The following is a 27,954-nucleotide window of genomic DNA, read 5'->3' on the forward strand; positions in this document are numbered from 1 at the left end:
AATTGGTTACAACATGAGTATAAAAGTCTCTACATGAAACATATTCTTAGGAAATTAAACATATTGAAATTATGAATCGAGCAGTTTCTCAACGTAAAGTTTAAGAAAAACGTTTTTAATTTTCAAAAAGGATTTTCAAGGTCCCTATTCTCATAGCACATGGCGAATTATATACACTGTGTTGCATTTAAGATAAAGACACCCTCACATTTTGGTTACTTACAGGAATATTAGGGGTGATGGTCGCTACTTAACGGAAACTGGTCTTTAAACTCAGCCTACTACAAATTGATAAATTGTGCTGTTTCTGGTTATTTTGTCTAGCGTGAGAGATAGTTAGAGATATCGAAAAATCTTTTTAGAAAAAGTTGCTTAGAATAAATTATTTTATACCCATATACCGATTTCCATACTAAATTTTCGCATTTTTAATAACTAGTGTGCTATGGAATGTAAAAACTGGACAAATTGATAATTTAATAGTGTTATGTATGCAAATATTTCAATAAATTTGTAATAATTTTGAATGTAGACTGAAATAATGAAAGAATTAAAAATGCGAATTTAGTCACGAAAATCGGTAAATGGGTATACCAAAATATTCTAAGCAACTTTGTCTCTTAATTTTATTTCGATATCTCTAACTATCTCTGGAGTTAAGCAAAATATTAAGACGACCCTATTTTCAAATTAGTAGAGTTTAAAGTTCAGATTTCAGTTAAGTATCTTAACCCATCATCCTGTGTTACTGTGCATAATTTCAAAACGATATTCCCAATAAATAACGAAAATATGAGGGTGTCTTCTTCTTAAACGCGACACACTGTATAATTATACATATACCGATTGTAAGCTAACTCGTTAGCCATATAAAATATATGAAGTAAGAAGAGTTTTTATGGACGTTCTTCGTATAAAACAAAGAGGGCATGTGTAGTGTGTGTTATAGTGTGTTACGGTTAGTTACTGTGTGTGATTGGTATTGTATGTGTACAATTTCAAGCGATGAGTCTGACTGAGTGTGTTCATTCCTGTATACACATATACAATCCCTCTTTGTTTTATACAATAGCGCGTCAATGAGAACTCTTCTTACTTCATATAATATAAACATTTAAACATTTAATAACTTCGAAAAAAATAAACCGATTTCTGTACATGAGGTATTTTTATTCAATTTGATTCTTTGCTATTTATTTGGACTTTTTTTTGAATACATCATTCATCAAATAGACGCCTCTATTTGCCAAACAAATATGCACGTTTTTGCTGTGTTTTGGCACAGTCACTTTTTTGGTATTCGGTGGCGTTTCATGAATATCGTGTGGATTCTCCGTTCCTCAAATGTGTCAATAGGTGATCGGACTAAAGTTTTATCACTTCAGATAAAGAATTTTCACTTCACGAATCGAACTAGACTAGTATACAAAATATAAACGTTTAAAATTCCTAATTAAACAAACAGGAAGACACCCAGTAGTGACGTCATACGCAGGTATCGCCATAGAGGTTACATATAAAACTATGTTTAGCTAAAAGGAGATGGGCAACCTTTGAATGCAATCTTTGATTGCTTATAACTTCTACTTTTTTTTAATCAATTTTAATTTCACTTTCAAATTTTGTCATGGTATCAAGTCTTGTTTTATATTTTTATTGGTAATATTCGACATGAGTATTATCCCCTATTATTCCAGCGATTGTTTGATCACGATGTGACACTTTTGGATTCCGGACAACGCTTTCCCTGACCGCTTCATCTAGTTCATTGGGACGCGTTGGTCGTTATTGAATGGCATGTTCTCCCAATGTCATTTGCTCACTTTTGAATTAAATAATTTACCATCTTTTAATTTCATTTAAAAATTAAAACATTTAGTTGTTTTATCAAAGGATAAAAACATTATATAATAATAATATGTATATGTCTTCTTCAACCTTTTAAGAATTGAATGTTATGTAAGTTAATTCTCAACACAAAATATTTAAGTTGTAACTATATGTAAGATTCATCCGAAAATGTTTGACTTGTATAACAATGTTACTTATATGTAAGAGTTAGTAACATTTTGTTAAAAGTTTATATAACATTAAAATTATTTGTTTAAATAAATCTGTTTAGTTCTTATTATTATTATTATTATACCTAATGTCATATTTAAGATAAGCTTTATCTTACTTAAAAGTAAAATAGTGTTACACATACGTATATCTCTAACTATACAGTTAGTTAGTTAACATCAAGAAAAACAGCCTAGTTTTGTCATCATGTATGTTTTATCTTAGATACTTTTCAAGAAAATAATATAAATAACTTTCTTGAATATATTCTGTCCAGTATTCACTGCTCACATCGTCCTGGATATAATAAATGGCCTCTTGAATTTGTCTTTTTTTTCAAAATAAATTAATTGCTTAACTTATTTTATTTCGATAATAATACTCAACATTAATAGTCATAACTTTGTCCCCCTTGGTATTTTTGAATTTTATAGATGCTTATGTTAAGGTAGTTCCTCCGCGACCGTCCAGTCAAAAAGTTTTGGACTAATACTATCATTCAGTGCATTAACTGTGCTATGACTATTATACATATACCATATATTATTTTCACAAGACTGTAGTTCCTCACTAACAAATCTTCTATACGTATACACACACATACTATGATATATAACTTTACCATTAGTTATTATATCCTCTCCATAAAAAAATATCGCTAAAACGAGTTATTTATTTAAGTTTTTTATCGAAACTATATGGTAAATAATTTTTATTTTTATTTATATATTTTCTAAATATAGTATTCTACATTATATTAGTTTTTCATAGAGATGGTGGACGTCATTCATTGGTAAATAAATATAATATTTGTAAATTTGTGTATTTTTATACACTTCTCCCATGTACACGTACAAATTGCGTCACTTTTAATTGCTAATATCTCATGTATGGCATGGTAAATCATCTTCTAATTTTAACAGCAAGTGTATTATGAATTATATATTTTATATTCTGAGTTTTGAGAAATTCTTGGAATATCACTTTCGTGTAGGTACTACCTTAAGAGTAAATATACTAACTTGAATATGCGTTATTCCAATATACTGTAAGATTCGAAGTGTTGCCATTTTGATGTGCGTTTCATAGCCGTACAATTTTTCTTTGTCAATTTATGAGCAATTTTGTCAACGAAGGTTAAAGTGGTCCTGAATTTCAAATATTTCTGAAGAAGAAACAGGAAAAAAATTATGAATAATTGATTTAAAAAACGTTGATCCCCAAATCAAAAAGAGAAGGGTGTTATAAGTTTGATCGCTATATGTGTCTGGTTGTCTAAAAATTCAAAATTGGTTCACCTTGGGGAGAGCTAAAAAAAGGTAATTTAATGGAGAATGTTTCTTAGCTATGTTCCAAGTGCTAGTTTAGGATTCCGTACGCAAAACATTTATCACGAGATTTATATTTTTTTAAATTTCACTTGTTAGAAGAAATCTAGTAAATTGGAATTGAAGAGATGTATTTTTATACCATGTATATATGAAATATACATAGTATATTAAATTTAGTCCCAAGTTTGTAACGCTTAAAAATAATGATACTAGGAAAAAAATTATGTCATAGGTGTTCTAAAATTCACCTAATTAGTCCATTTCCGGTTGTCCGTCCGTCTGTGGACACGATAACTCAAAAACGAAAAAATATATCGAGCTGAAATTTTTACAGCGTACTCAGGACGTAGAAAGTGAGGTCAAGTTCGTAAATGAGCATCATAGGTCAATTGGGTCTTGAGTCCGTAGGACCCATCTTGTAAACCGTTAGAGATAGAACAAAAGTTTAAATGTAAAAAATGTTCCTTATCAAAAATTAATCAACTTTTGTTTGAAACATTTTTTCGTCAATATCACTATTTACCCGTGAGGACGCCAATTAGGCGGAAATTTTATAATATGTACTATACTTGATTATCAGTTATGTATGTGTCACATGTTTGTATGTGTAATGTGATAAAGAAATAAACACTGACTATGCATGGTATTTCAACAGTTAACTCAGTCAATTGTTTGTTTTCACTTCTTTGTAATAAGTTTTGTAAATAAATTTATTCAAAAAATTGGCACTTACTATTATGCTCATATCTCGAGAACGAAAAATCATACGATTTTAAAACGCGCATCTAATTGGAGAGAAAAAACTGTCTAAAGAGCATAATAGGAGTGTGCACTACTTCCTTGTGCGATGTCAAATCACACATTTGATTGGCATTTCTGAACTATTCTTAAATCCATTTTGATTAGGTTATGAGCGTACATTTGCAAATCGATTTTTTAGAATGAATTTATTTCCAAAAGATACTGGCCTTAACACAAAACTATGTACTTTAAACGTGAAATATTGGAAGCATAATTTTTGAACAGGTTTCTTCACCTAATTCTTAAGAAAATTTATATTTTAACAAATTTATAATTTAAAATAATCATAATATTAATTGTAAACATGATATTATTTAAATAAATTAAATTAGAGCGTTAAAATAAATTATGTAAGGGTTATTAATTATTAAATATAAATTCTGATATTTTTTAGGGTTTACAATTTCTTGCCTTGTAATGAAAAGCTGCTTAAAGAAAATTTAATATTTTTAACAATAATTAAAGTTGAGTAGAAATTTTAATATTAATACCTACCATCTATTAAAGAATAAACAAGATATACAAAAAAAAAACAATATTTACGGTTAAAACTTTATTTTAAACCAGGCGTCTTAAAACGGTTTACTGCATAAAATACAAAAAAAAAGATAGAAATAATTGGGAAATTCAAAAGTAAATCGGTGAATTTTTCGATAAACCAATAAAAAAACAGTTAAAATGATTGACATATAGAAAAATTTCAAACCATCATTTTTCCTTTCATATTTTTAACTTCTTAAGAACCTACGATTAAACGATGCATGATGAAAAAACTGTTGTTGTTTGTTTAATACAGTGACCTGCGCTCCCACCAATATGAAGTGCTCTCGAATTTAAAAAACATTCTACTCATTCTTACTTTTTCAATTAATCCTTTTTCTTTATCGTCTAAAAGAATTTACAATAAACTTATTAACATATATTAGCATTTTTAAGTAATCAAAAATCAATTAAAAGTAATAATTGCCTTAATACTTTTCATAAATGCCCTTTAAATGACTTTAAAGAGATGTTCTGGGTCATTTAAAAAGCTCGTTTGTTTTAGATGTTTTCCATTTTTTCACCAAGTTTTTTTTTCAATATAATTAAATTACATTCCTCTCATTAAAAATGAAACAGTTTATTTGCACGCTAACATGCAAATAGTTTGAAAAATTGAGTGGTTAAATTTTAAAATTATTCTGTGTATTTATGTCAAGAATTCTTAAGACACTTTTGGGCTATGTGCTCAAAAATCTGCAAAACGAAAGGTTAGAAATTACCCGCGTCACGTGGCAATTTCAAATTTGAAATTTATTTTAATCAGCTGTCGTGTATTATAAAAAAACCAAGTGAAAACAAACAATTGACTGAGTTAGTTGTTAATATACCATGTATAGACATATGTGTTGATTAATCTTTCGCATTACACATACATACATGTCACACATATCTATATAACTGATATTCCCATATAATACATACTATACAATTTTCGCTGTCGCGAGTAAACAGTGATGTTTACGAAAAAATGTTTCAAATAAAGGTTCTTTTTTTTTTAATAAGGAACATTTTTTACGATTAAACTTTTGTTCTATCTCTAACGGTTTACAAAATGGGTCCTACAGAACCAAGATCCAATTGACCTATGTTGCTCATTTACGAACTCGACCTCTCTTTTAATATCCTGAGTACGCTACAAAAATTTAAGCTTGATATCTTATTTCGTTTTATAGTTATCGTGTTCACAGGCGGACAACAAAAAATAGACTAATTAGGTGATTTTATGAACACCTATACCAAAATTTTTTTCGTAGCATCAATATTTTTAAGCGTTACAAACTTGAGACTAAACTTAGTATACCTTCATATATATTATATATATACATGGTATAAAAATTAAGAAAACAGTATTCATAAGATCTTGACATTTTTTGACTTGTCGTACATATTGCTACTTAAAATTAAAGTCATTATACATATATGAGATTGCCCCCTTAATAATAAAAGTTGTTCACGTGTAAATATTTGTTTAAGTTATTCATATACGTTAGCATGCAAATAGAAGGGGTGTTAAAACAAATATAAATATAAAATTAAATTGAAGTATTTTCACATTTTATAAACAAGTGTTTTTTGTTTGTTTTTATTTTAGGGAATTGTTTATAGAGTTTAGTAAAAATTTACGTTAGTGATATGGCGTAATAAACATTTACTTTTTTTTTATGTGGACGAATTTCTTTTAAATGTGTACGAAATTTCGAGAAAACAATGTAGAAAGAGTAATTATTATGTTTATGAATATTTTTTTATAGAAAAAAACGTTCGTTTTACTACAAAAAATTGTTTCTTTATAGTTTTATTATTTTTTTTAAGCAAATTTTCTATGGATCCGTAGATAAAAAAAAAACATATTTCTTTTAGAAATATTGTTTCATGAAAAAATAAAAACTTTAAAATATGTTATAACCATGCCAAACCAACAGACAATGTGTACATTCCTGGATTCGTGGACCAAGTCGAGTAGATGCATTCGCCTGAATCGCCTAAGTTCTTATATTAACTTTATTCACGGAGGAACGTATCGTATTTATGCCTTAAAAATTGTGTTATTAGAAGTTGACATCAAAAAAATTCAGAATAAAATGTATCAATGGACACATTTTTGAAATCAATTTTTATTGAAGCGAATTTTTATACGCTCTTAAATTATTTAACGAATTTATTTATTTGCGTGATTTTATGTATAATAATGAAAATTCTCAATAATCGAAAAAAATGGGTATGTTTCTGGTCTAAAAAATTTCTGGTCTAGAAGCCTAAATTATAGGCATTTTTCAAAATTACGTTGAAGTGGGTTCTACAAAAAAATCAATGCACCCTGGTTGACTCAATTCCAGCCCTTGAAATGATCTGAAACAAATAATTTGAAAAATTCTTAATCTGAAACAAATAATTTGAAAAATTCTTAATCAGTTAAGTTGTCGCTATCGTCCGGACTTCAACAAACAAAAAATTCACACAATGGAAAAAAATATTTTTTACCCTTTTTTTTGACCTCTTCGATTTTTTAAAAATACTTAAAATTGAATTTTTTTTAAATCCAAGGCACATACGACAGAGATATAGATTTATAAAGAAGATTCCCACCTAATTTCAAAGAAATTTCGAGTAGAACTTAAGATATCATGCTAACTACCTCGAAAAATGTAGTTTCAAAAAATCGCGTTTTAAGTTTGAAAACAATTCCGGTAACTCGCATAATACTCATTTTGGATTAATCGATGATCCCAGATCCAAACATTTGACCTTCATATGCAATGTCTAACAAAATTATTTATGCTAACCGAGCTATTCTGCCTTATTTCGAAGCAGCAGAAGCTCGCAGTTCGAAGCGATCAATTCGAACATCGTTACCAGAAAATCCGCCGTATCTCCGAAAATAATTCGACTTTTGAAAAACCCGTTTAACGACACAATCTTAAGGGTCTCGGCCAATTCTCATAAGATTTGGGTGTCGTATTTATCAGAGAGATTTTTTTTCATCCTATCTTATACTTTTTATAGAAAATACAGCAAAAAAGTAGAATGTTAAATGTTAAAAACATATACAACGCCTGTTAATTTACATACATATCAAAAAGAAGTAATTATATCTATTCAAATTGTAGTCAAAGGATAACGTAATTAAAAAAAACTTGTTTTTATCCTATCATAAAATATTTACATTACCTACATTTTATAGTAGCTTTGGCTTACTTTAAATAATAAAGTGAAGTTAATATAATGAAAAATTATCCTTTGAAAGTAATGTGGCTTCTTTCTCTCAACACAGTTATCAAAAGTAAAAATTAATTTAGCAATGGCTCATAAAATATATAAATAGATTAGTAGAAAATTAGATTACGTTCATAATAATTATTTTGACTGAAAAAAAAAACCAATTAAATTGTGGATTAACCGAAATGTCAATTTCTTCTTCAATACTTTATAAAAAAATTTGGAAAACGGTTGACCCTGCAGGTCATCCCTGTAACTTCCCGCTAAGTATTGACTCATAACGTGTAAAAAATTTTATCTATTCTGATGTTATATCCACTCGCATTTTATTGTAATTAGATGTGATCTGATACTAAAATCTGATTAAATTTTATAACATCAGAAAAACGCACGTTTGATAAAACACTATTTTTTAAATTTTCAAATCGCGATAACTTTAGAATGAATAAACCGATTTTCACGCGGTTGGTGACATTCGACGCAGTTTTTGAATCTTCATGAAGAATCTTTAAGTTTCAATTGATAGAAAAAAAATTTTGAGTTTTTTCCGAAAAATCGCTTTTTTGGGTTTTCTTTCGTCAACGATAACTCACGAACGAATCAACCGATTTTGACCGGACCTGGTGGTGATCGACGTGGTTTTTTGATGTTGAGAGCTGATTAGTTTTTGGAATTGATCGATACAGCCGTTTAAAAGTTATTAAAAAAATACCACTTAAAAAAAATTTTTTTTTGCAGTTTTTTTGAGATTTCTGAAAATCTATCGGTTCGTTTCGGTCCAAAATCTAAGTTTGGTCAAGCCCTTTTGAATGGCACCAACCGCGATCAAATCGGACAAGCCGTTCAAAAGTTATGAGAGGTTTACATACATCCACACACGCACACACACACACACACACACACACACACACACACACACACACACACACACACACACACACACACACACTCATACATACATACAGCCATACAGACACCCTCGCGGAAGTAGTCAGGGAAGACTACTTCCTGACACCTTAAAACGTCGAGATCGGATGAAAACTCGATTTTGGCAAAACGGGGTGAAAACAATAACTTCCCTATTTTATTAGCGGGAAGTTAAAAATCTCTATATATTGTAAATGTTAAAGTAAGAATTTTTATTTGTTTGTTTATTTGTTATGCTTTCACGTAAAAAATATTCAATAGATTTGAATGAAACTTGACAATAATATAGCTCATTTGTCAGAATAACACATGAGCTATAATTTATAAAGGTATATTAAAAGAAAAAAATTATATTGATTGTTTTGACATTTCATAAAACAGGGATGCCTAAATTGGGAACTTTTCTAGTACAATGTGCAATGTTGATATGTGAACAGGAGATACGAATATTTAAGCCATCCTCAAATTTTCTATTCCTTTCACGTCAAATCAAAACTAGATTATCCATTTATTGTTTGTCAGATAAAATTTTCATCGAAATTAGCTCTTTTCTCAGGACGTTGATCCGCTAATATATCCGATAAAGTCTGATAAATAAGCTAAAATGGTAGACAATAACAGAATCAATGACAGTTTGATCGACTCAGAAAAAAAAAACATTAGCAAAATATCAAACTTACTACGGTAGTTGCCTGATATCGAATTTGTCATATTACGCATAAAAATGTAAAACTTGACTTGATACTTCCCATGCCAAAATTTGAAAGTGAAATTAAAATTGACTAAAAAACGAAGAAGTTATAAGCATTCAAAGATTGTTGCCCATCTCCTTTAAGCAAAATAAAGTTTAATATGTATTTTTTATGTATCTCTATCGTGATATCGGACAGTGACGTCATTCATCTATATCTTCCTCTTTGTTTAGGAATTTTAAGCGTTCATATTTTGCGTACTTGTAAAGATTTTCAAAAACCAACTTCACTTTTTTGGCCGTGCAGGGAGAATTCTTCACCTGAAATGATAAAAAATATTAAGTCAACAAGCCTATTCTGCAGGAAATGTTTGGAATTTTCTAATGTTTTATGGTCTCTATAGTTCGAAGCTGTATGTACGGTTTTGTTAGATGGCTACGAATTTAGCCACAGCTTAACACGAGTCAATAGTGTAGAGTAGAATCATAATGTAGATTTGTATATACAAATAAATTTTGTGAAAGAAAAAGAACAAACTGTCTCAGCTTTCCAGATCAATCCGTTATTCGTTGTGTGCGTAGTCATGGTAGGGACAATAAAATCAATGCCAGCGCCTCCAGTGAAAAATTTTGGCGTTAAAGGGGGCTGTTATTAATAATTTGCAGTTCTGTACATGTTAATGTTATAGAAATGTCAAATTAAAATTATTGTAAAACACGAATTAATTAAACTTAATGCATTAAAAATTGTGAAAATAAGAAATCAAATTGCACAAATATTATTTTTCAAATGTAAATTATCATAATTATTTATTTAAATTTGTGAGATAATAATATTAAATTTTCAATGTAAGTCTTAAGTGCAATCCATACAATTATATATGCATCCATACAATTCTATAATTAAAGTAGTGTATCGTTACCATGGAAACGAAACTCACGCACGGAGCGAATAGCTTACCTACAATACCTTAGAGAATACCTTGACCTTTTATCGCATTAACACCCTGTATATAAATTTATAAATGATATATATGAATTTATGATTACGTATAAAGACTTATAGCATCTGAACCAAACACCACTAATAATATATTCATTATAAACATATAATAGTAGGCACTAAAGTATGTATTTATAACGGTCGTTCGATGTTTAACGAACGTTATTTTAAACAAAATACACAATTTGGTCGTTGGCATTGTTATGTTTACCGTAAAATAATATGATTTTACTTAAAATATAATAAACATTTACCAACATATTAAATAGGTATATTGGATACCCGGGTATTGGCTGGGTGGGCAACCCTTGATTTACAAAATACTCGTCAATATTTGTTAAGGATATACGAACGTCAGGGCAAATTTGGATAAAAGACTTGATTTTTTTTATATGAAGTTGGACTAAATCAATTTTGCAAATTTTAGAGAGGTTCCCCGATTATTTAAATAAATAAATGACTTCAAAAGTAGGCATATTTAATATTGGTCTTATGGAAAAACGGTAGATGGATCCAAAACTAGACGATGTAAAAAAAACTATTTAAATTAAAGTTAAAACCTTAATAAATTATTGAAAACAAAAAACCTGTTGTGCCGACCAATTAAGGATGTATGAGTGGAGACACAAATTAAAAAATATATATATATATTTTTTTTTTTTTATAGTGAATTAGGTTATAATTTGACAATAAAAGACGAAAAGTAAGAAATAAATTTTTGATCTGATCTAGATATACATTACCTGACACAATATTAACACTTAATTTGACAGCATTGCCTAAGTGTATTTTTAATTGAATTTCTTCAGTGATAAAATCAATCCAAAAGCCCACGTAACTTATGGAGGGTTAAATAAGCGAATATATATTTATTTATTAAGTATCTAACAAATATTTATTATCAAGTTTTCCGTAATAAGTACCACTAACAATAACACACATAAATTCAATATAAAATATTTTGATACAAAGGATTCTAACAATATTGACAGTTTATTTTCGGTAACGCCATTTTTTAATTCATAACATGATGAATCTTTTTAGAATAAAATACCCTTGGATCTTAAAACAATTCCACACATGTCCATCGCTTAGAAGATTCTGCCGTCTTGATGAGCAACAACATTGTCTCTAATTTCTTCGTCATGTTCACCTAAGGAAACAAAATCATTTATATCTGCAAATTTCTATTCAATACACCTTGATATTTATAAATTTATACACTTACCGTAATAAAAATAGAGAGCTAAAAATTTTTACTTGCTGCTAATAATTTTTTATTTCTAAAAAATCCGAATTTTTTAAAAAAAATTTATAGACTTGGATGGGCTTTGATCTAACGACCTTTCACAACAGAAGCGGACATTCTAACCACAAGGCTATAGCTCTTTTGTTTTCATTTTTTTTTTTTTTTCAATAATTTACAAACTGTTCGTACACATTATATTATACCTATGAACTAAAACATAATATTTTAACTGTAATTTATACATCTACGCATCATTGATAAAGTTGTTTGTTTACCTTTAATAATAATAACTACCTACCTATATATAACTATATAACTATATATATAATAGTTAGTTATTTAATATGTTTCAAATTGTTATATAAATAAATAAGCTTGAACAACGATATAATCATATAATGGTAGGTAAGTAGGTACCTGCAATTTTATTAGCCTTACTTCATTCTGGGTAAATACTCTCTTTTTTGCACTGTTCTTAGGAATTCCTTGATGTTAACTCAACCTTTATACTAATTTTATTCTCTGTTGCTAAAATTGGCGGTCTGTGGAGATGTTCGAAGCATTACTTAACTTGAAATATAATAAAATTTACTAACATATTATATAGGTGTATTGCAAACCCGGGTATTTATTGCTGCTAAAACAAAATTGGAAAAACAAATGTGGCATAAAAAAGGGAAATGGTGCTGAAAAGCTTAATACGTCCCTTCCCAAGACACATCCTTGACACTTGCTGAGTCAGTGTGTCGATTCAGGACCTTGAATTCTTCATTTCGTCCGATATTAGACGAAGTTTTACTCTGAGCCTTTTTCTGAGACACAATTTTTCTTTCATTTGAAATTCATGGATAAGTACTTTTTCTTATTAGGTGACTTTTAAATTGCTTTGCTTACGTATTTGACTTCTCAGTTGAATTGTTAATAAAAATTTCATTGAAATTTGCACTCCGTTCCGTGTGCATCTATACAATTTTCTTTATACTTGTTGCACAATATACTACATATTCTTTATAGTATCTACTATACTAGTGTGGTTATATGCTAATAATGTTTATAGGTAACCATAGAGGTAGTGTGTGTTAGTAGGTATGTTGTATGTTGTTTAAGTAAACGAACTATATAGAGGCCTACATTTAGAGGCTTTTAAATTTATTATTTTATAAATTGGTATATTTAATCAATATTGTACAGGGTGGAACATAAGAAAACAAGGCAAATGTGAAAAATTTAAATATCCCCAATGTAAAACAGCATACCCCTTTAAGTTACCTTTTAAAAATTATTATGATTTTATTATGAAATTCATTCAAATTTCTCTTATTAATGAATCGAAAGACAACTGAATCAATCGTACCTCTGTTCTCTTTGAAATTTTCCATTATCTACATGTCATTGGTGTGATAAATTTCAAATAAAAATCCATACTAATATTATAAATGCGAAAGTAACTCTGTCTGTCTGTCTGCCTGTTACTCTTTCACGCCTAAACGGCTGAACGGATTTTGATGAAATTTGGTATGGTGATAGATGATAACCTAGAAATGGTCATAGGCTATAAATAATCACGCCATCGTTCTTAGGGGGTAGGCAGTAGGCAGATAACTAAATTGAGTTAGTGATTTTTAGTCGTTTTTGTTGGGACTTTTGCTCTTTCACGTCTAAACGGCTGAACAGATTTTGATGAAATTTAGTAAGGTAATAGATGGTTACCTAAAAACGGATATAAGATCAAAATGATCACGTCATCGTACTTAGGGGGTAGGAAGTAGGCAGAAAACTGAATTGAGTTAGTGATTTTTTTATGGTTTTTGCTGGGAGTTTTGCTCTATCATGCCTAAACGGCTGAACAGATTTTGATTAAATTTAGTTAGGTGATAGATAGTAACCTAGAAAAGGATATGGAATATGGGGGGAGGGGTGAAAGTGGGAATGATGCCCAGCAAAGCGGGTAGTTCACAGCTAGTTATTGAATAATAACAAATTAAAAACTTGTTTCATTAAAAATTGTAAAAATAATAGACGAAATTTACATAAATAATATTTTTTAAATGTAAATTATTAATATAATAATTTACTTAAATTACTAAGAAAATAGTTTAAATTTCTCAATGTAAACCAAATATTCATAAAATAGTATATCATTGCCATGGAAACTCCTGAAATAAAACTCATGCACGCTGCGAATAACTTATCATATATCTTAGAAATTCTGAACAATAGACTATAGCCTCGCTTTTCCATAGCGAATTAATTTGTAATTCTCGTAGATAAAACCTATCAAATAATATTTAAATGAAAATTACATCAAGTAATGACTCATCGATTCAAAAAAAATTGACTTTAAAAAAAAATTGACTGAAAAATTGACCTTAAAATAGTTTTTCAAAAAGTGAATGTATGGTCATCCTTGAGACTGCTCTTTTAAATTTTATTTATAAATTCTCTTAGAACGTGGAAAATTTAGACGAAACTAAACAGTAAAATTTTTCCAAATACATAGTTTTTGAAATATTTATGCCTCACGATTTAGAGAAAATTACTTATAGAAGAAATAACACACAAGTGCATGCAATTTCATCACTTTTAATGTAGTTTTATAGAAAAACGAGTGCCGCTTCTTTATAGGAAAATATTTTTCATGCTTTCAACTAATGAATATTAGTTTCCAAAACTTTTCTTAAGAAAATTAGCCTTTAACGAGATCTGAGACATTTTTATACTTGCTCCCGTGAAGTGTATACTATTTTTTTTCCTGAAGTAGGCAGAAAGCGGCACTTTCTTTAACACTTTCTGCACGGAGGTGAGAAAATCTATTTTATCTGCTTGTAAAGGACATTAATGAGAATGCATATACACGATTAACAACCTTAAAACACCATCACTTACTATGAATACTTACTCTTACCTTCTATAAATAATTGTCACCTTATTATGAATAAATATTAAATGTTGTTTACTGTTACGTTTACGTTTTAACATCGTTATAATCAAATTGCTATTAAATTTAACAACTACTTTACTTATATTATGTACTTACTATATTGAAATACCTCAAATAAATTCCATGTACTAGGAGAAGAAAATACGTCAGATGCTGACGCTCCAAACAAGGAAAGCACAAAACAAAATGTACCACCGTTCATATTATACTTTGTAACAGCCATGCCGCCACTGATTAAATTAATCGAGTCATGTATTGACAAAAATAGTTACTTAATACAAGTAATGAATGGTAACAAAGTCAAGGTGCAAGTCAGCACTATTGATAATTATAAATTATTAAAATCTGTGTTCGATGCAAATAACGTCGCACGACACACATATAGTTTGGAAGAAGAAAAAAAACACAGAGTGGTTCTAAAAAATATGCATCATTCCACCAGTGTTGATGACATTATTAAAGAGTTAAAAAAACTAGGACATGAAGTAACAAACATAATGAATGTTACAAACAGACAAACTAAAGAAAAGAAAAATCTTTTCTTCATAGATATTAAACGTAACGATAATAACAACGAAATTTTCAAAATTAAAAAGTTCTTGAACTCAGTGGTTATTTTCGAAGAACCGCACAAAAAACGGCAACTAGTGCAATGTAAAAGATGCCAGTGCTATGGGCACACAAGAAACCAATGTACGCGACCATTTCGCTGCGTAAAATGTGCAGGTAACCATGATTATAGAAGTTGCTTGAAACACAAAGAAGATGGTAAGCCAGCAACATGTGTTCTTTGCAAAGGCAATCACCCTGCTAACTACAAGGGTTGCACGGTATATCAAGAAATTTTAAACAGAAGAATGCCAATTAAAAACGGTGTGGTACTCCAAGCGAACTCGAAGCAAAATCCGAGTCCCAGTGTTCAAAGCATTCCAAACATCTCGTCAGAACTTAAAACAAAAACAAGTTCACAAAATTATCCCGCTACGTATTTACCAAGCACCTCCAAAAACGGAGGCAGTGAGACAACTTATGTACAAGCATTAAGAGGCAGTCAACCTACCTTTGCTCAAGCATTAGTAGGCAGCCAAAACATACAAAATACAGCCAAGGCATCAATACAACCCGAAATTCCCGATTTGAACTTCATTATTACAGCCATGACAAGTATGATTCAAAACCAACAAGAAATGATAGTCAAACTAACATCAGAAATAAGCCTCCTAAGAGAACAACTTACAAAAGTCCTTCAAAACAAAAATGGCGGAGCTTTTTAAAATAGCATTATGGAATGCAAACGGCCTGGTCGATCATAAATATGAATTAGAAACATTTCTAATACAGCATAAGATTGATATTATGCTAGTTTCTGAAACACATTTTTCAAAAAGGACTAACTTTAATATTCCAAACTATATTTTGTACAACACCAACCATCCTGATGCCGATAGAAGAGCAAGAGGTGGGGTTGCTGTGTTAATTAAACAACACATCAAACATCATTCTCTACCGGAATACAAACAAGACTTCCTGCAAGCTGCTAGTGTGATGATTGAAGACTGGAAAGGACCCCTCGCGATTTCTGCAGTGTATTGTCCACCAAACTATAGACCAAACAAAGAGGGATTTATACAATATTTTCAAACTCTGGGAAATAGATTTCTATCTGGGGGAGATTTTAATGCAAAACACATTCACTGGGGATCTAGGATTACTCCTCCTGGAAGAGGAAAAATTCTTTTTCAAGTCATGCAAGAAAATCACCTGGGGCATTTATCAACCTACGAACCAACGTATTGGCCCACAGATCGAGCAAAAATTCCCGATTTACTGGACTTCTTTGTAACCAAAGGGATTGGTTCAGCCTACCTAACAGCCAAGTCAAATCTGGATTTATACTCAGATCATACGCCAGTAATTGCTACAGTAAATGCAACGATCACCAAAAAAAATGAGCCATTAAAACTATTCAATAACAGAACAGACTGGGCAAAATTTAAACACCAAGTAGATTTGAAATTGGATTTAAAAATCCCCCTTAAATCAAGAGAAGATCTAGAAATTGCAATCAACAAGTTCACTAAAATTATTCAAGATGCTGCATGGGATAGTACTCCTGAAAAATCGCAAAAAACACAATTACAAAACTGTCCGGTTAATGTAAAACAGAAAATCGCAGAAAAACGTCGATTGCGGAGAGTATGGCAAAATAGTAGATACCCGTCTGACAAAAAGCGTTATGACAAAGCAGCTAGTGAACTAAAAGAGTTGATAAAAACGCTCAAAAACGAATCTTTCAGTACTTATCTAGAAGGGCTTGGTGCGACTAAAGAGCAGGATTATTCTTTATGGAAAGCTACCCAGAGACTAAATCACCCGAGAGAGCCAATTCCACCTATTCGTAAAAGTAATGAAGAATGGGCACGAACTAATCTGGAAAAAGCTAACGTTTTTGCAAAACATCTCGAAGAGGTCTTCACACCATCATCATCTGAATGTACAGAAGAAGAAGAAGCCGAAATTATAAATTTCCTCAGTGCACCATACCAAATGTCAGAAATTCCTGATCTATTTTACAGTGAAGGAAGTCAAGAAATGCATAAAAATTGAATTGAAGGAAAACAAGTCACCAGGGTATGATTTAATAACAGGAAAAATCGTCAAAGCATTGCCTAGAAGAGGTTTGGTTATGTTGACAATGATTTACAACGCCGTTCTTAGGGTAGGAATTTTTCCCTGCCAATGGAAGGTTGCTCAGGTGATTATGATTCCAAAACCAGGAAAACCTCCGCACGATGTTACGTCATATAGACCAATAAGTCTACTGCCTATACTTGGAAAGCTCCTGGAAAAACTTCTGCTTAAACGTATAAACACAGTTATTTCCAGAGAAAATCTGATTCCAGAACATCAATTTGGTTTCCGTAAAGAGCACGGCACCATTGAACAAGTACACCGACTAGTTAAAATCATAAACCAGACGTTCGAAGACAAAAGCTACTGCTCCGCTGCATTTCTGGATGTTAGCCAAGCATTTGACAAAGTCTGGCACGCAGGATTACTTTACAAAATAAAAAAATTACTTCCACATACTTTGTATTGCATCATCGAATCATATATTCAAGAGAGATATTTCCAAATCAAGTTTGATGATGAAATAAGTGAACTACACAAAATTCAGGCAGGAGTTCCTCAAGGTAGTGTTCTTGGACCAACTCTTTATTTACTGTTCACTGCTGACTTACCAACAAATGAGCTTACTACATTAGCCACATTTGCTGATGACAAAGCTATATTATCTATGCATTCTGATCCTAATATAGCTACAAATCAGCTTCAGCAGCACTTAAACCAAATTAATCATTGGACAAAGCAATGGCGTGTAACTATCAATGAAACAAAATCCGCTCATATTGTATTTACAAAATGTAGAGGTGTTTCACCGCAAGTATGCATAAACAGCAAAATTATACCACGAGTTGACTGCGTAAAGTATCTTGGAATGCATTTAGATAAGACACTAACTTGGCGCACACACATTTGGAAAAAGCGAAAACAGCTAGGTCTCAAGTTTAGCAAGTATTATTGGCTTTTAGGCAAAAATTCACAATTATCGCTTAGAAATAAGTTGTTAGTTTACAAAGCAGCCTTCAAGCCAATTTGGACCTATGGGATTCAACTTTGGGGGTCTGCTTCAAACTCCAATATTGAGATTCTTGAAAGATTCCAGTCAAAAATACTCCGAGCTATGACAGGGGCTCCTTACTTTATTCCAAATAGTGAAATACGTGAAGACCTAAAAGTGAACACAGTGAAAAGTGAAATAGTGAAGTGCAGTGCTAAGTATTTGAAGAGACTAGAAACTCATACAAATACATTGGCAGTAAACCTGTTAGACAATAGTGAAGAAACTCATAGACTAAAAAGAATTCAACTTCTTCAGTTACCTTATAGATTTAATACATAGTTAGCAAGTGGGACACGTTGTGAATACCACTTTGTTATTTAGTTTTATTATTATTTAATTTTAAAATCTTATTGTCAGCAAATACTATTATTTACTATAGTTCAAAGTTTTAAATTACGAAAAAAAAAAAGAATTATTTTCGTAATATAAGTAAATTATAATTTGTATTAATGAATACAAATTGAACGTCCCTGTTCATTTTATCATATTTGCTTATTGTGATTACAGATTGCAAATAGTAATCAAATTTAAAAAAAAAAAAAAAAAAAAAACTATATTGAGTATATCTATAATATATATATAAATATTCAAATATATATAAAAGAACAAATTTTATATAACAAGTTATTATTATATGATATTATATGAAAAGTATAACGTTATAAGTTGATTATATGTGTTTACATGTTTACATGTTTATATTTTTATATATTAACATGAAAATAGATCAATAATATTGATATGGTACTATTTTGTAAGTAAATATAGAAAAGCCATGTTGATTGAGTGTTTATTATCACATCGGATGAAGAATTGTCACTGCACGGGCAGAAAAGTGAAGTTGGTTTTTGAAAATCTTTAGAAGTACGCAAAATATGAGCGTTTAACATTCGTAAACAAAGAGGAAGATATAGGTTAATGACGCCATTGTCCAATATCACCATAAAGATATATATAAAATATATATAAAACTTTCTTTTGTTAAAAGGAGATGCGCAACAATCTTTGAATGCTTATAACTTCTTCGCTTTTTAATCAATTTTAATTTCACTTTCAAATTTTGTCAGCGTATCAAGTCTAGTTTTACATTCTTATACGTTATATGGCAAACTACCGACATCAGGCAACTACTGATTACATTTTTTCACTTTACGTTTTTCATTTGTAATTTCCTTAAAAAATTATCTGTTTTAGACCAATTTCTAATCCAAAAAATGCAAGTCTCTGATCTGGACCCTCGAAAAAACATTTTTAGTTTACCCCGATGATTTATATTCCAGTTTGCTTCGAAAGGCAACGATTTAAAAAATTTTCCCTTAACTATGATCGCTATTTATGTCAATACAAAACTGAAAGACATTTATTAATCTCTTATGAGTTAATTTAAAAAAATGAATTCGAAAAAGAACCGAAAATTATTCAATTCAGTTTTACTTAGATTTCTATCGATTCTAACAGAGTTAGAAAGTTGCTGTTTTTTTTAAATACGACGTAGAATAACTTGAAATTATAAGCGAAGATAACGTTGTAAAACTAATTTTTTTATTTCAATTCAAACCAGAAAATGCATTTTTTTCTTTAGTTGGTTACGTTAGCTTCCTAGGACGCAGAGCTTGTGCCAAATATCACCCCGGGTGTCTAAAAAAGAAGCTACCTTGCAAGCGAAATGATTATCTACATATAGCCTCATTAATTTTCACAATGACCAGACTGAAAAATTGAACATTTGTAATCTATTTTCAAAAATCACATTTCTATGCGAAGAGAAATAAGTTATTTTAAATTGTTCTTAAGATCTATTTTCTGCATTTTGGAATTGAAGTATTATAGATCGTAAGCCTATAATGATGGAAAATTTCCATATTTTTTTTTGTCCCAAAAAATAAAATTTAAAAAATTTTTTTTTTTGTATGTTTTCATGTTCGTAAAAGATAAACTCAAACTTACCTAACCAATTTCAAACAATTTTTCACTTGTGGAAAACTACATTATCAGCGAGTAACATGGGACTGTATTTGATTTTCAAAAAAAAAGATGTCGCACAAAATTGAAATTCATGAAATTGTGAACAAAAGGAAGAATAAAGTAAGGCCAAAGGAACTAAAGACTATAACGCGGAAGTGTTTTTAAAAATTGAAATAGTCAAAAGAAGCGAGTGTGTAACTGCTAGTTTAAAATAATAATTCAAATTTATTTATCTTGAAAACTGGATCTTTAATTATTAAAGAATGAAAATGGCTGTTAAACTTAAAATGGCATCGTATTATATATTTAGTTAGTTTACTATTTAATGTAAAATGTAATGTTGATTTATTATCAAATATGTCATTTTCAGTTTAACTTATTCACTCATCCATTCATAATAGTAAGTTAAAATGGTAGTAATAGTCGTAGTAGTTAAAATGGTAGCGTAAAGAAAACGGATATAGCTGTTATTAAAATGATGTAACATATGTTGTACTGTGTTTGTTTGATATTAATCTTCATAAATATTTTAAAAACATTTTAAAATATGATATTATTTAAAAGTAAGCTAGATATGTTGTATTTGTTACGCTATTATAATGTTTACTTAGTCATTTAACACGAAGAAAATTAATTTGAAACATTAGGTTCGAGTTGCTGTCCCGAAAAAGGACACACTTAAACCATAGAGCCCGTTGTGATACTGAATAAAGAGTGGAATCAAAATTTCACAAAAAATAAATAAAAACTCTAAATAAACATAATGTTTCTGTTTAGTATGTATATACATTTAAATGAACGTTTTCAGCAACTCTGTATTGGTACCATTTAAGAAACATGGTAAAATTAAAAAAATCATTTTTAACTCCCGAACTAAAAAAATGGGTGTTATAAGTTTGACGTGTGTGTGTGTCATTGTAGCGCCTAAACAGATGAACCGATTTTAATTTTGTTGGTTTCGATTGAAGGGTAATTTAACGGGGAGTATTCTTAGCTAAGTGCGAGTTTAGGGTTCCCCATTTAGGAAACATGATATAATTTAAAAAAAAAATAAAATAATCATTTTTAACCTCCGAACTAAAAAAATGGGTATTATAAGTTTGACGTGTGTGTGTCATCGTAGCGCCTAAACAGATGAACCGATTTTAATTTTCTAAGTGCGATTTTAGGGTTCAGTACCCGAAAAATTTGTCGGGGTTATAATTAATTAAAAATTTTTGTAGGAAATTGATTTTTTCAAATAGTGAACGGAGCGTAGTTTTATAGATTACCGATATATTACTGGTACGAATTATGCATCAGTCTGCTATAGGCTACTTTCGGCTATTTACAGATAAAAGAATCTCCGTCTACTATAACCATTGTTATTAGTTTTCTAAACTTTTCTTTCTACTTTTTTTATTTTTTTTGTTAGCTATTATAATGCTTATTCATAATAATCAAATTCAGCATCCGTTATATCTATTAAATTTCACATGGTGAATGAACGAGACAACACCATTCTTTGAGAAAAAAAATGAATGTTCAAGTTTATCTTCGTAAACTATAAAAGTCTTTAAGCATGAGTCACACAATAATGTATCCATATGTCAAAAAAAATTGCACGGATGTACATATACAGAGTGTTCTATAATTGCCCGTAGACTTCTTCACTTCCTGAATAAGCTCACTAAAAATAGAAGAAAATGCTATTTACAGAATTTTATTCGTGGCCGAATTAACCAGATAATTAATAAAAAATATATTCATTCAAATAAAATTCATTCAATAAAAAGCCACTTAAAGAGAAGATATGTTTTATCATAGTGTGGAGGAGTGACCTAAACTTACTCTACAAAAATACTCTATTTGGCTATTTATTCATTATAAAAGTAACCCATAAAAATCAAGTTTTTATTAAACTCTCTTTCTTTGTAAATCAAGTTTTGTATGCAACCTGTTGTACGCATTTAACATACCTTAGCATATATTTATCAAAACGGACAGTAGACTAACAGGCAATACACACTATATATAGTACTAGCTGTTAACTACCCGCTTTTCTGGGCAACATCCCCACTTGCACCCCTCCCTCCACATTTCCTTTCGTGAGATAACAGTTTTGTAATGTACACGTCATGCTCTTTTATTTGATACCCCACTTAGATATATTTGTAAATATTCGATAATTCCTTCCCACTTTCTCGCTACACCTTTCTACCCTCCGAAGGTTAAAATTAGATAAAAACAATAGATCTTTGATGGTGGTTGTATATCGTGTCAATATTTGAGCTTAATCGATGCACAACTTTTTTAGTTTTTGAAGCATATCCCTTTCAACCCCTATTTCAACCCCTTACTCTACTATAATATGGATGTATTATACATAAAAACCTTCCTCTTGAATCACTCTATCTATTAAACCGCATCATTCAAAATCCGTTGCGTAGTTTCAAAGATTTAAGCGTACATAGGGACATAGGGACAGAAATAGCGACTTTGTTTTATAATATGTAGTGATGTTGTGTACTGTAATTGTAACTTTGAAGTTGTAAGTTGATATGATGTATAAGATTTTGTTTTAGAGTTTTTTTTTTGTAGTAATTTTGCGTTTAGGTCACGCCTCCACACTATGATAGAACTTATCCTCTGTTTAAGTGATGTTTTATGGGTTGAATTTTATTTTGATGAATGTATTTTTTTATTAATCGTTTTGGTGAATTATCTCGTAAATTAGGCCTCAGTAATGTAAATCTGTGCGTTTTTTGTGACACAGAGTATACTTATACAGTTAAATCATTATATTGTATAATGAGTCATATATAAAAGAATTTGTTTGTAACTCTAAATTTGTTTTACATACATATTTGCATCCGTTTGTATATCTAAATAAGCAATTTCTTATATACAAAAAAGAAGCTTTTTGTTATGAAAGAAGGGAACTTTTTTTACTACAACTAGAGAATGGTATCTTAAAGACGGAGTTTGATTTTTAATCATGGCAACAGTATGTCTGACATCTTTACAACAATTGTACAATGTCATAAATGACGTAAAAGTTTTAAAAGTATAAAAATTTAGATATTTAGATATTTTGAAATTTTCATTGCCAAAACGATGTTCTGTTCCTTGCGTGTAGAACCATTATTAGCAACGCTAGCGGAAATACTTGTAAGTTGTGAGTTTTCACACAATGATTTCATCATTTATGTAATAGTAATGCCTATACATCTATATATACAAAATATCATTATTTAAAAATACAAGCAATTACATTAATGGGATTCGTTTTGATATCGAAACACCTGAAACTTTGGAATCACGCTAATGATCATCCGAAGGGCAGGTAAAAAGAATCAGAAAATAGCTTCACTGTAGAAAAATTGACAAGACATATTAAAAAATTGCAATGAACTAATTTTCGTTTTCTTTGATTACAGGATTACAACGATGACATTCGACAAGAACAAATGTGGGAAATGAAAATCTTATCGAATCAAAAAAATATTGTTGACATCTGTCAACAACAACAAACGTCCAATATATTAAACGATCAACAACAACATTCAATATTACATCATCAACAGCAACAAGAACAATTATGTCAAACGATTGTAACCGCTAACAATGGTGTTGCACAACAAAACGCACAAATATTCCCAACACAAATGTTACAATTACAACAATTATCATCAACAAATCAACAATTACAGAACAATAACAATAATAATAACAATGGTGAGGCATCAACATTAACACAACATCAATTGTTAATGCAACAACAACAACAATGTAATGAACATTTAATAGAACAACAACAATTAATAAATAATCATCATCATAACACATCATCAACAACTGTAACAATGAATAACAATAATAATAATAATAACAACGAACAAGCGTATCATAATAATATTAAAAATGAACAAATGAATTCTGATTTAGTAACAATTGAATCAACAATGTTACAGCAGCAACAATTGGTTCAACATAATGGTGTTTGTAATAATGTTCAACAGCAACAACAAATGTTGAATCAACAACAATTAATTCAACAGCGTACAACGAATAATTGTTCAACGCAAATGAATGGTAACAACGATGAGCAATTACAAAATGGCGTAAGTATTTTTTTTTATATACACAGTAATTTTTAATTAAAGAGAATTGAAAAAAATACACTCGAACCAGGACTCGAACTCGGACTTCTTGGATTCATGTCAAGCGCTTGACATGAATCGAAGAAGTCCGGGTTCGAGTCCTGGTTCGAGTGTATTTTTTTCAATTCTCTTTAATTAAGATTACTAGACAAAATATTTGTCAATATTTAGTTTACGCCTGTATGTATCATATTAAAAACATCAATTATAATCGAGAGACCATGATGCAAATAATTATCGTATGCATGACTAAAAGTAAACAAAAACAAGAAAGAACAAAAACAAAAAACAAAAAAAAAGTAACAGTAATTTTTATTTATTACTCGAAAAAAACACTTTTCATGCAAAAAGGAGCATATACAGGCTGTTTTTTAAGTTGATATCGCGTCAGAGACAGAGCCTTAGAGATATCGAAAAAAAATATTATTTTTAAAGGTAACAATATCATAGAATATCTTTTTATACAGATTTTCATGACAAAATTTGCATTTTATTGAAATTTTGGAATGCATAACATTATTAAATTATCAATTTGTCCAGTTTTTACATTCTTTAGCACACTAGTTAGTATATAATTTTTAATTTTATAACTAGTGTGCTATGGAATGTAAAAACTGGACAAATTGATAATTTAATAGTGATATGTATTCAAACATTTCAATCAATTTGTTATAATTTTGAGTAAAGACCAAATTAATGAATTAATGAAAAAATAAAAAATACAAATTTTGTCATAAAAATCGGTATATATATATATATATATATATATATAAGCAACTTTTTTTATAGCTTTTTCGGTATCTTTAACCATCTCTGACGCTAGGCAAAATATTAAGAATCGACACAATTAGTAGTAGGCTAAGTTTAAAGTTCTGATTTCAATTTAGTTGCTTAAAAATGAGAAATGTGATTAAAAATGTGACCCATTCCCTTGAATACCTGTGCAAAATTTCAAGTTGATACTTCTATAAATAACGCAAATATGAGGGTGTCTTGCGACACACTGTATATTAAATATATATGAAGTATACTAATTTTAGTCCCAAGTTTGTAACGCTTAGTAATATTGATGATACAAAAAATGAGAGCTATAGGGTAAGAAATTTCAAATAAAAGGTTTTTTTTTGCATCCGAACAACAATATTCTGCTACAAAAAATACGTACTTAGTTCTTTTTAAAAAAACCAAAAACCCCTATGTAACCTGGAAGATATGCTCGTATAAACCGAGCTGAAGTTTTTTCGCGTTTTTCTAATTTTCTTACTATTAACGAAAAATAAAGGTGGAAATTTAAAAAATAACAATTTATTTAGCAAATATTGCACTAGTTATAGATAATATTTAGTTCTCTTTTAAATATTTATCACTTTAATTAGCTAGAATATCTACAAAAAAATTGACAAACGGTAGCAAAAGAATAAGAAATCTATAATGTCTTAATTTCGTTAAAATAAATTTAATGTTTAAGAGAAAAATCGATACTGAAAACATCTTTATATCACTATAAATAAAGACATTTCTCAACACAAAATGACTCATTACTCTGATAACTTATACAACACAACAAATATATAGTTCAAAGATTATATTTAAGAAATTTTCAAGTTTCTATAAAAAACAAGTGAAAACAAACAATTGACTGAGTTAATTGTTGAAATACCATGTATAGACAGTGTTGATGCGCAATCGTTTGTTTTTTTGACGTCACGTAAATAACAAAAGATATTCACTTTTAAATAGACACGCACACAACTGATATTCCTATATTAATACATACTATAAAATTTGCACCTAATTAACGCCCTCGTGGGTAAACAGTGATGTTTACAAAAAAATGTTTCAAACAAAAGTTTTTTATTTTTTTATAAGGAACATTTTTTACATTTAAATTTTTGTTCTATCTCTAACGGTTTACAAGATGGGTCCTACGGACCCAAGACCCAATTGACCTATGATGCTCATTTACGAACTTGACCTCACTTTTTACGTCCTGAGTACGCTGTAAATATTTCAGCTCGATATCTTTTTTCGTTTTTGAGTTATCGTGTCCACAGACGGACGGACGGACGGACAACCGGAAAAGCATCAATATTTTTAAGCGTTACAAACTTGGGACGAAACTTAATATACTATGTATATTTCATATATACATGGTATAAAAAGAAGACAAAAAAAGCCAAACAGACAAAGAAACATTATCGTAATGAAATTTTGATTTATATTACTTTTCAACAAAGTTTTCAAATTTTCCAATTCACTGTATATAACATAAATATACATACATAGCCGACTTTTCTTTTTCTTTACGTTGAGAAAAAAAAATCTCCTATTGTAAAAAATTTACATCGTCTGTATGAAGAAAAAATACCTGAATTTAAATGATATATTGCCGAATTTATACGGTTCACTTTTAAAGGACCAATTTCAGTTTCCTATGTTTTGTAAATTAGAATATACTCTGAATGCTTGTTTTAAACGTCAAATGGTAGGTTGGAACATCCCATTTACGAAATGAATATTTACGATTTACGAACTAAAGCGCATATTTTTCACTTATTATATAGAAATAACAATTCTAAAAGAAGTGTGTATAGACTTTTAGGGTAATACTAAGAGACAGTTTTCCGTAAAAAAACACGAGTATGCTTTAGAACACACGAGACTGAAATAATACTTCTTTAGCTCCATATTTTGGTGTAAATACATATTATAATAAATATTACTTATAAGATTATTGAGTAATTAAAACCAAAAATAATTTTTATTATACATGGCCTGCTTTTGAACTCAGGTCTCTGGTACCAAAGTCCAGAATTCTGCCACTAAGCTACTGGGTCTATGTGTTAATGTAGAATATTTTATATACTTATAGTATGATGATATGGATGTTTTTATATTTTTGAAACGTAACTCTCTCTCTTTCTATCTTCATTAACTTATAACTCTCTTTCAACTTGATCACTTTTTTCATAGAAAGCTTGGTCTCTTTCTATCTTCACTAACTTAAATCTCTCTCTCAACTTGATCACACTTTTCGTAAAAAGCTTGATCTCTTTCTATCTTCACTAACTTACATCCCCCTCACAGATTCATCACACTTTTCGGAACAAACTTGATCTCTTTCTATCTTCACGAACTTATACCCCTGCCCTTAACTTGATCACACTTTTCTTAACAAACTTTATCTCTTTCTATTTTCACTAACTTATATCCCCCTCTCAACTTTATCACACTTTTCGTGAGAAGCTTGATCACACATTTTCGTAACACTCTGATCATACATTCTCCAGTTTACTACCCAAATCAAGCGTGTCTAAAGAAGTTTTACTTCAAAAATTGATTTTTTTGAAAATTGTAAATGGGAAAGTCCCCTTAAGAAGATCGAGTCTGTTTCCACAT

General features: G+C 29.8%; 1 protein-coding gene across 2 annotated transcripts in view; it reads left to right on the top strand.

The window, feature by feature from the left end:
• LOC123290964 (putative uncharacterized protein DDB_G0286901) overlaps positions 1–27,954 on the top strand; it is a 444,132-nt gene that overhangs the window by 398,757 nt on the left and 17,421 nt on the right. For both annotated transcript variants that reach the window (XM_044871366.1, XM_044871367.1), the window contains exon 4: positions 23,833–24,516. In XM_044871366.1, coding sequence (XP_044727301.1) covers positions 23,833–24,516 — 684 coding nt within the window. The remainder of the gene's footprint in view (positions 1–23,832; positions 24,517–27,954) is intronic.

The sequence above is a fragment of the Chrysoperla carnea genome, chromosome 1 (assembly GCF_905475395.1).
Source record: "Chrysoperla carnea chromosome 1, inChrCarn1.1, whole genome shotgun sequence".
Taxonomy (NCBI): Eukaryota; Metazoa; Arthropoda; class Insecta; order Neuroptera; family Chrysopidae; genus Chrysoperla; species Chrysoperla carnea.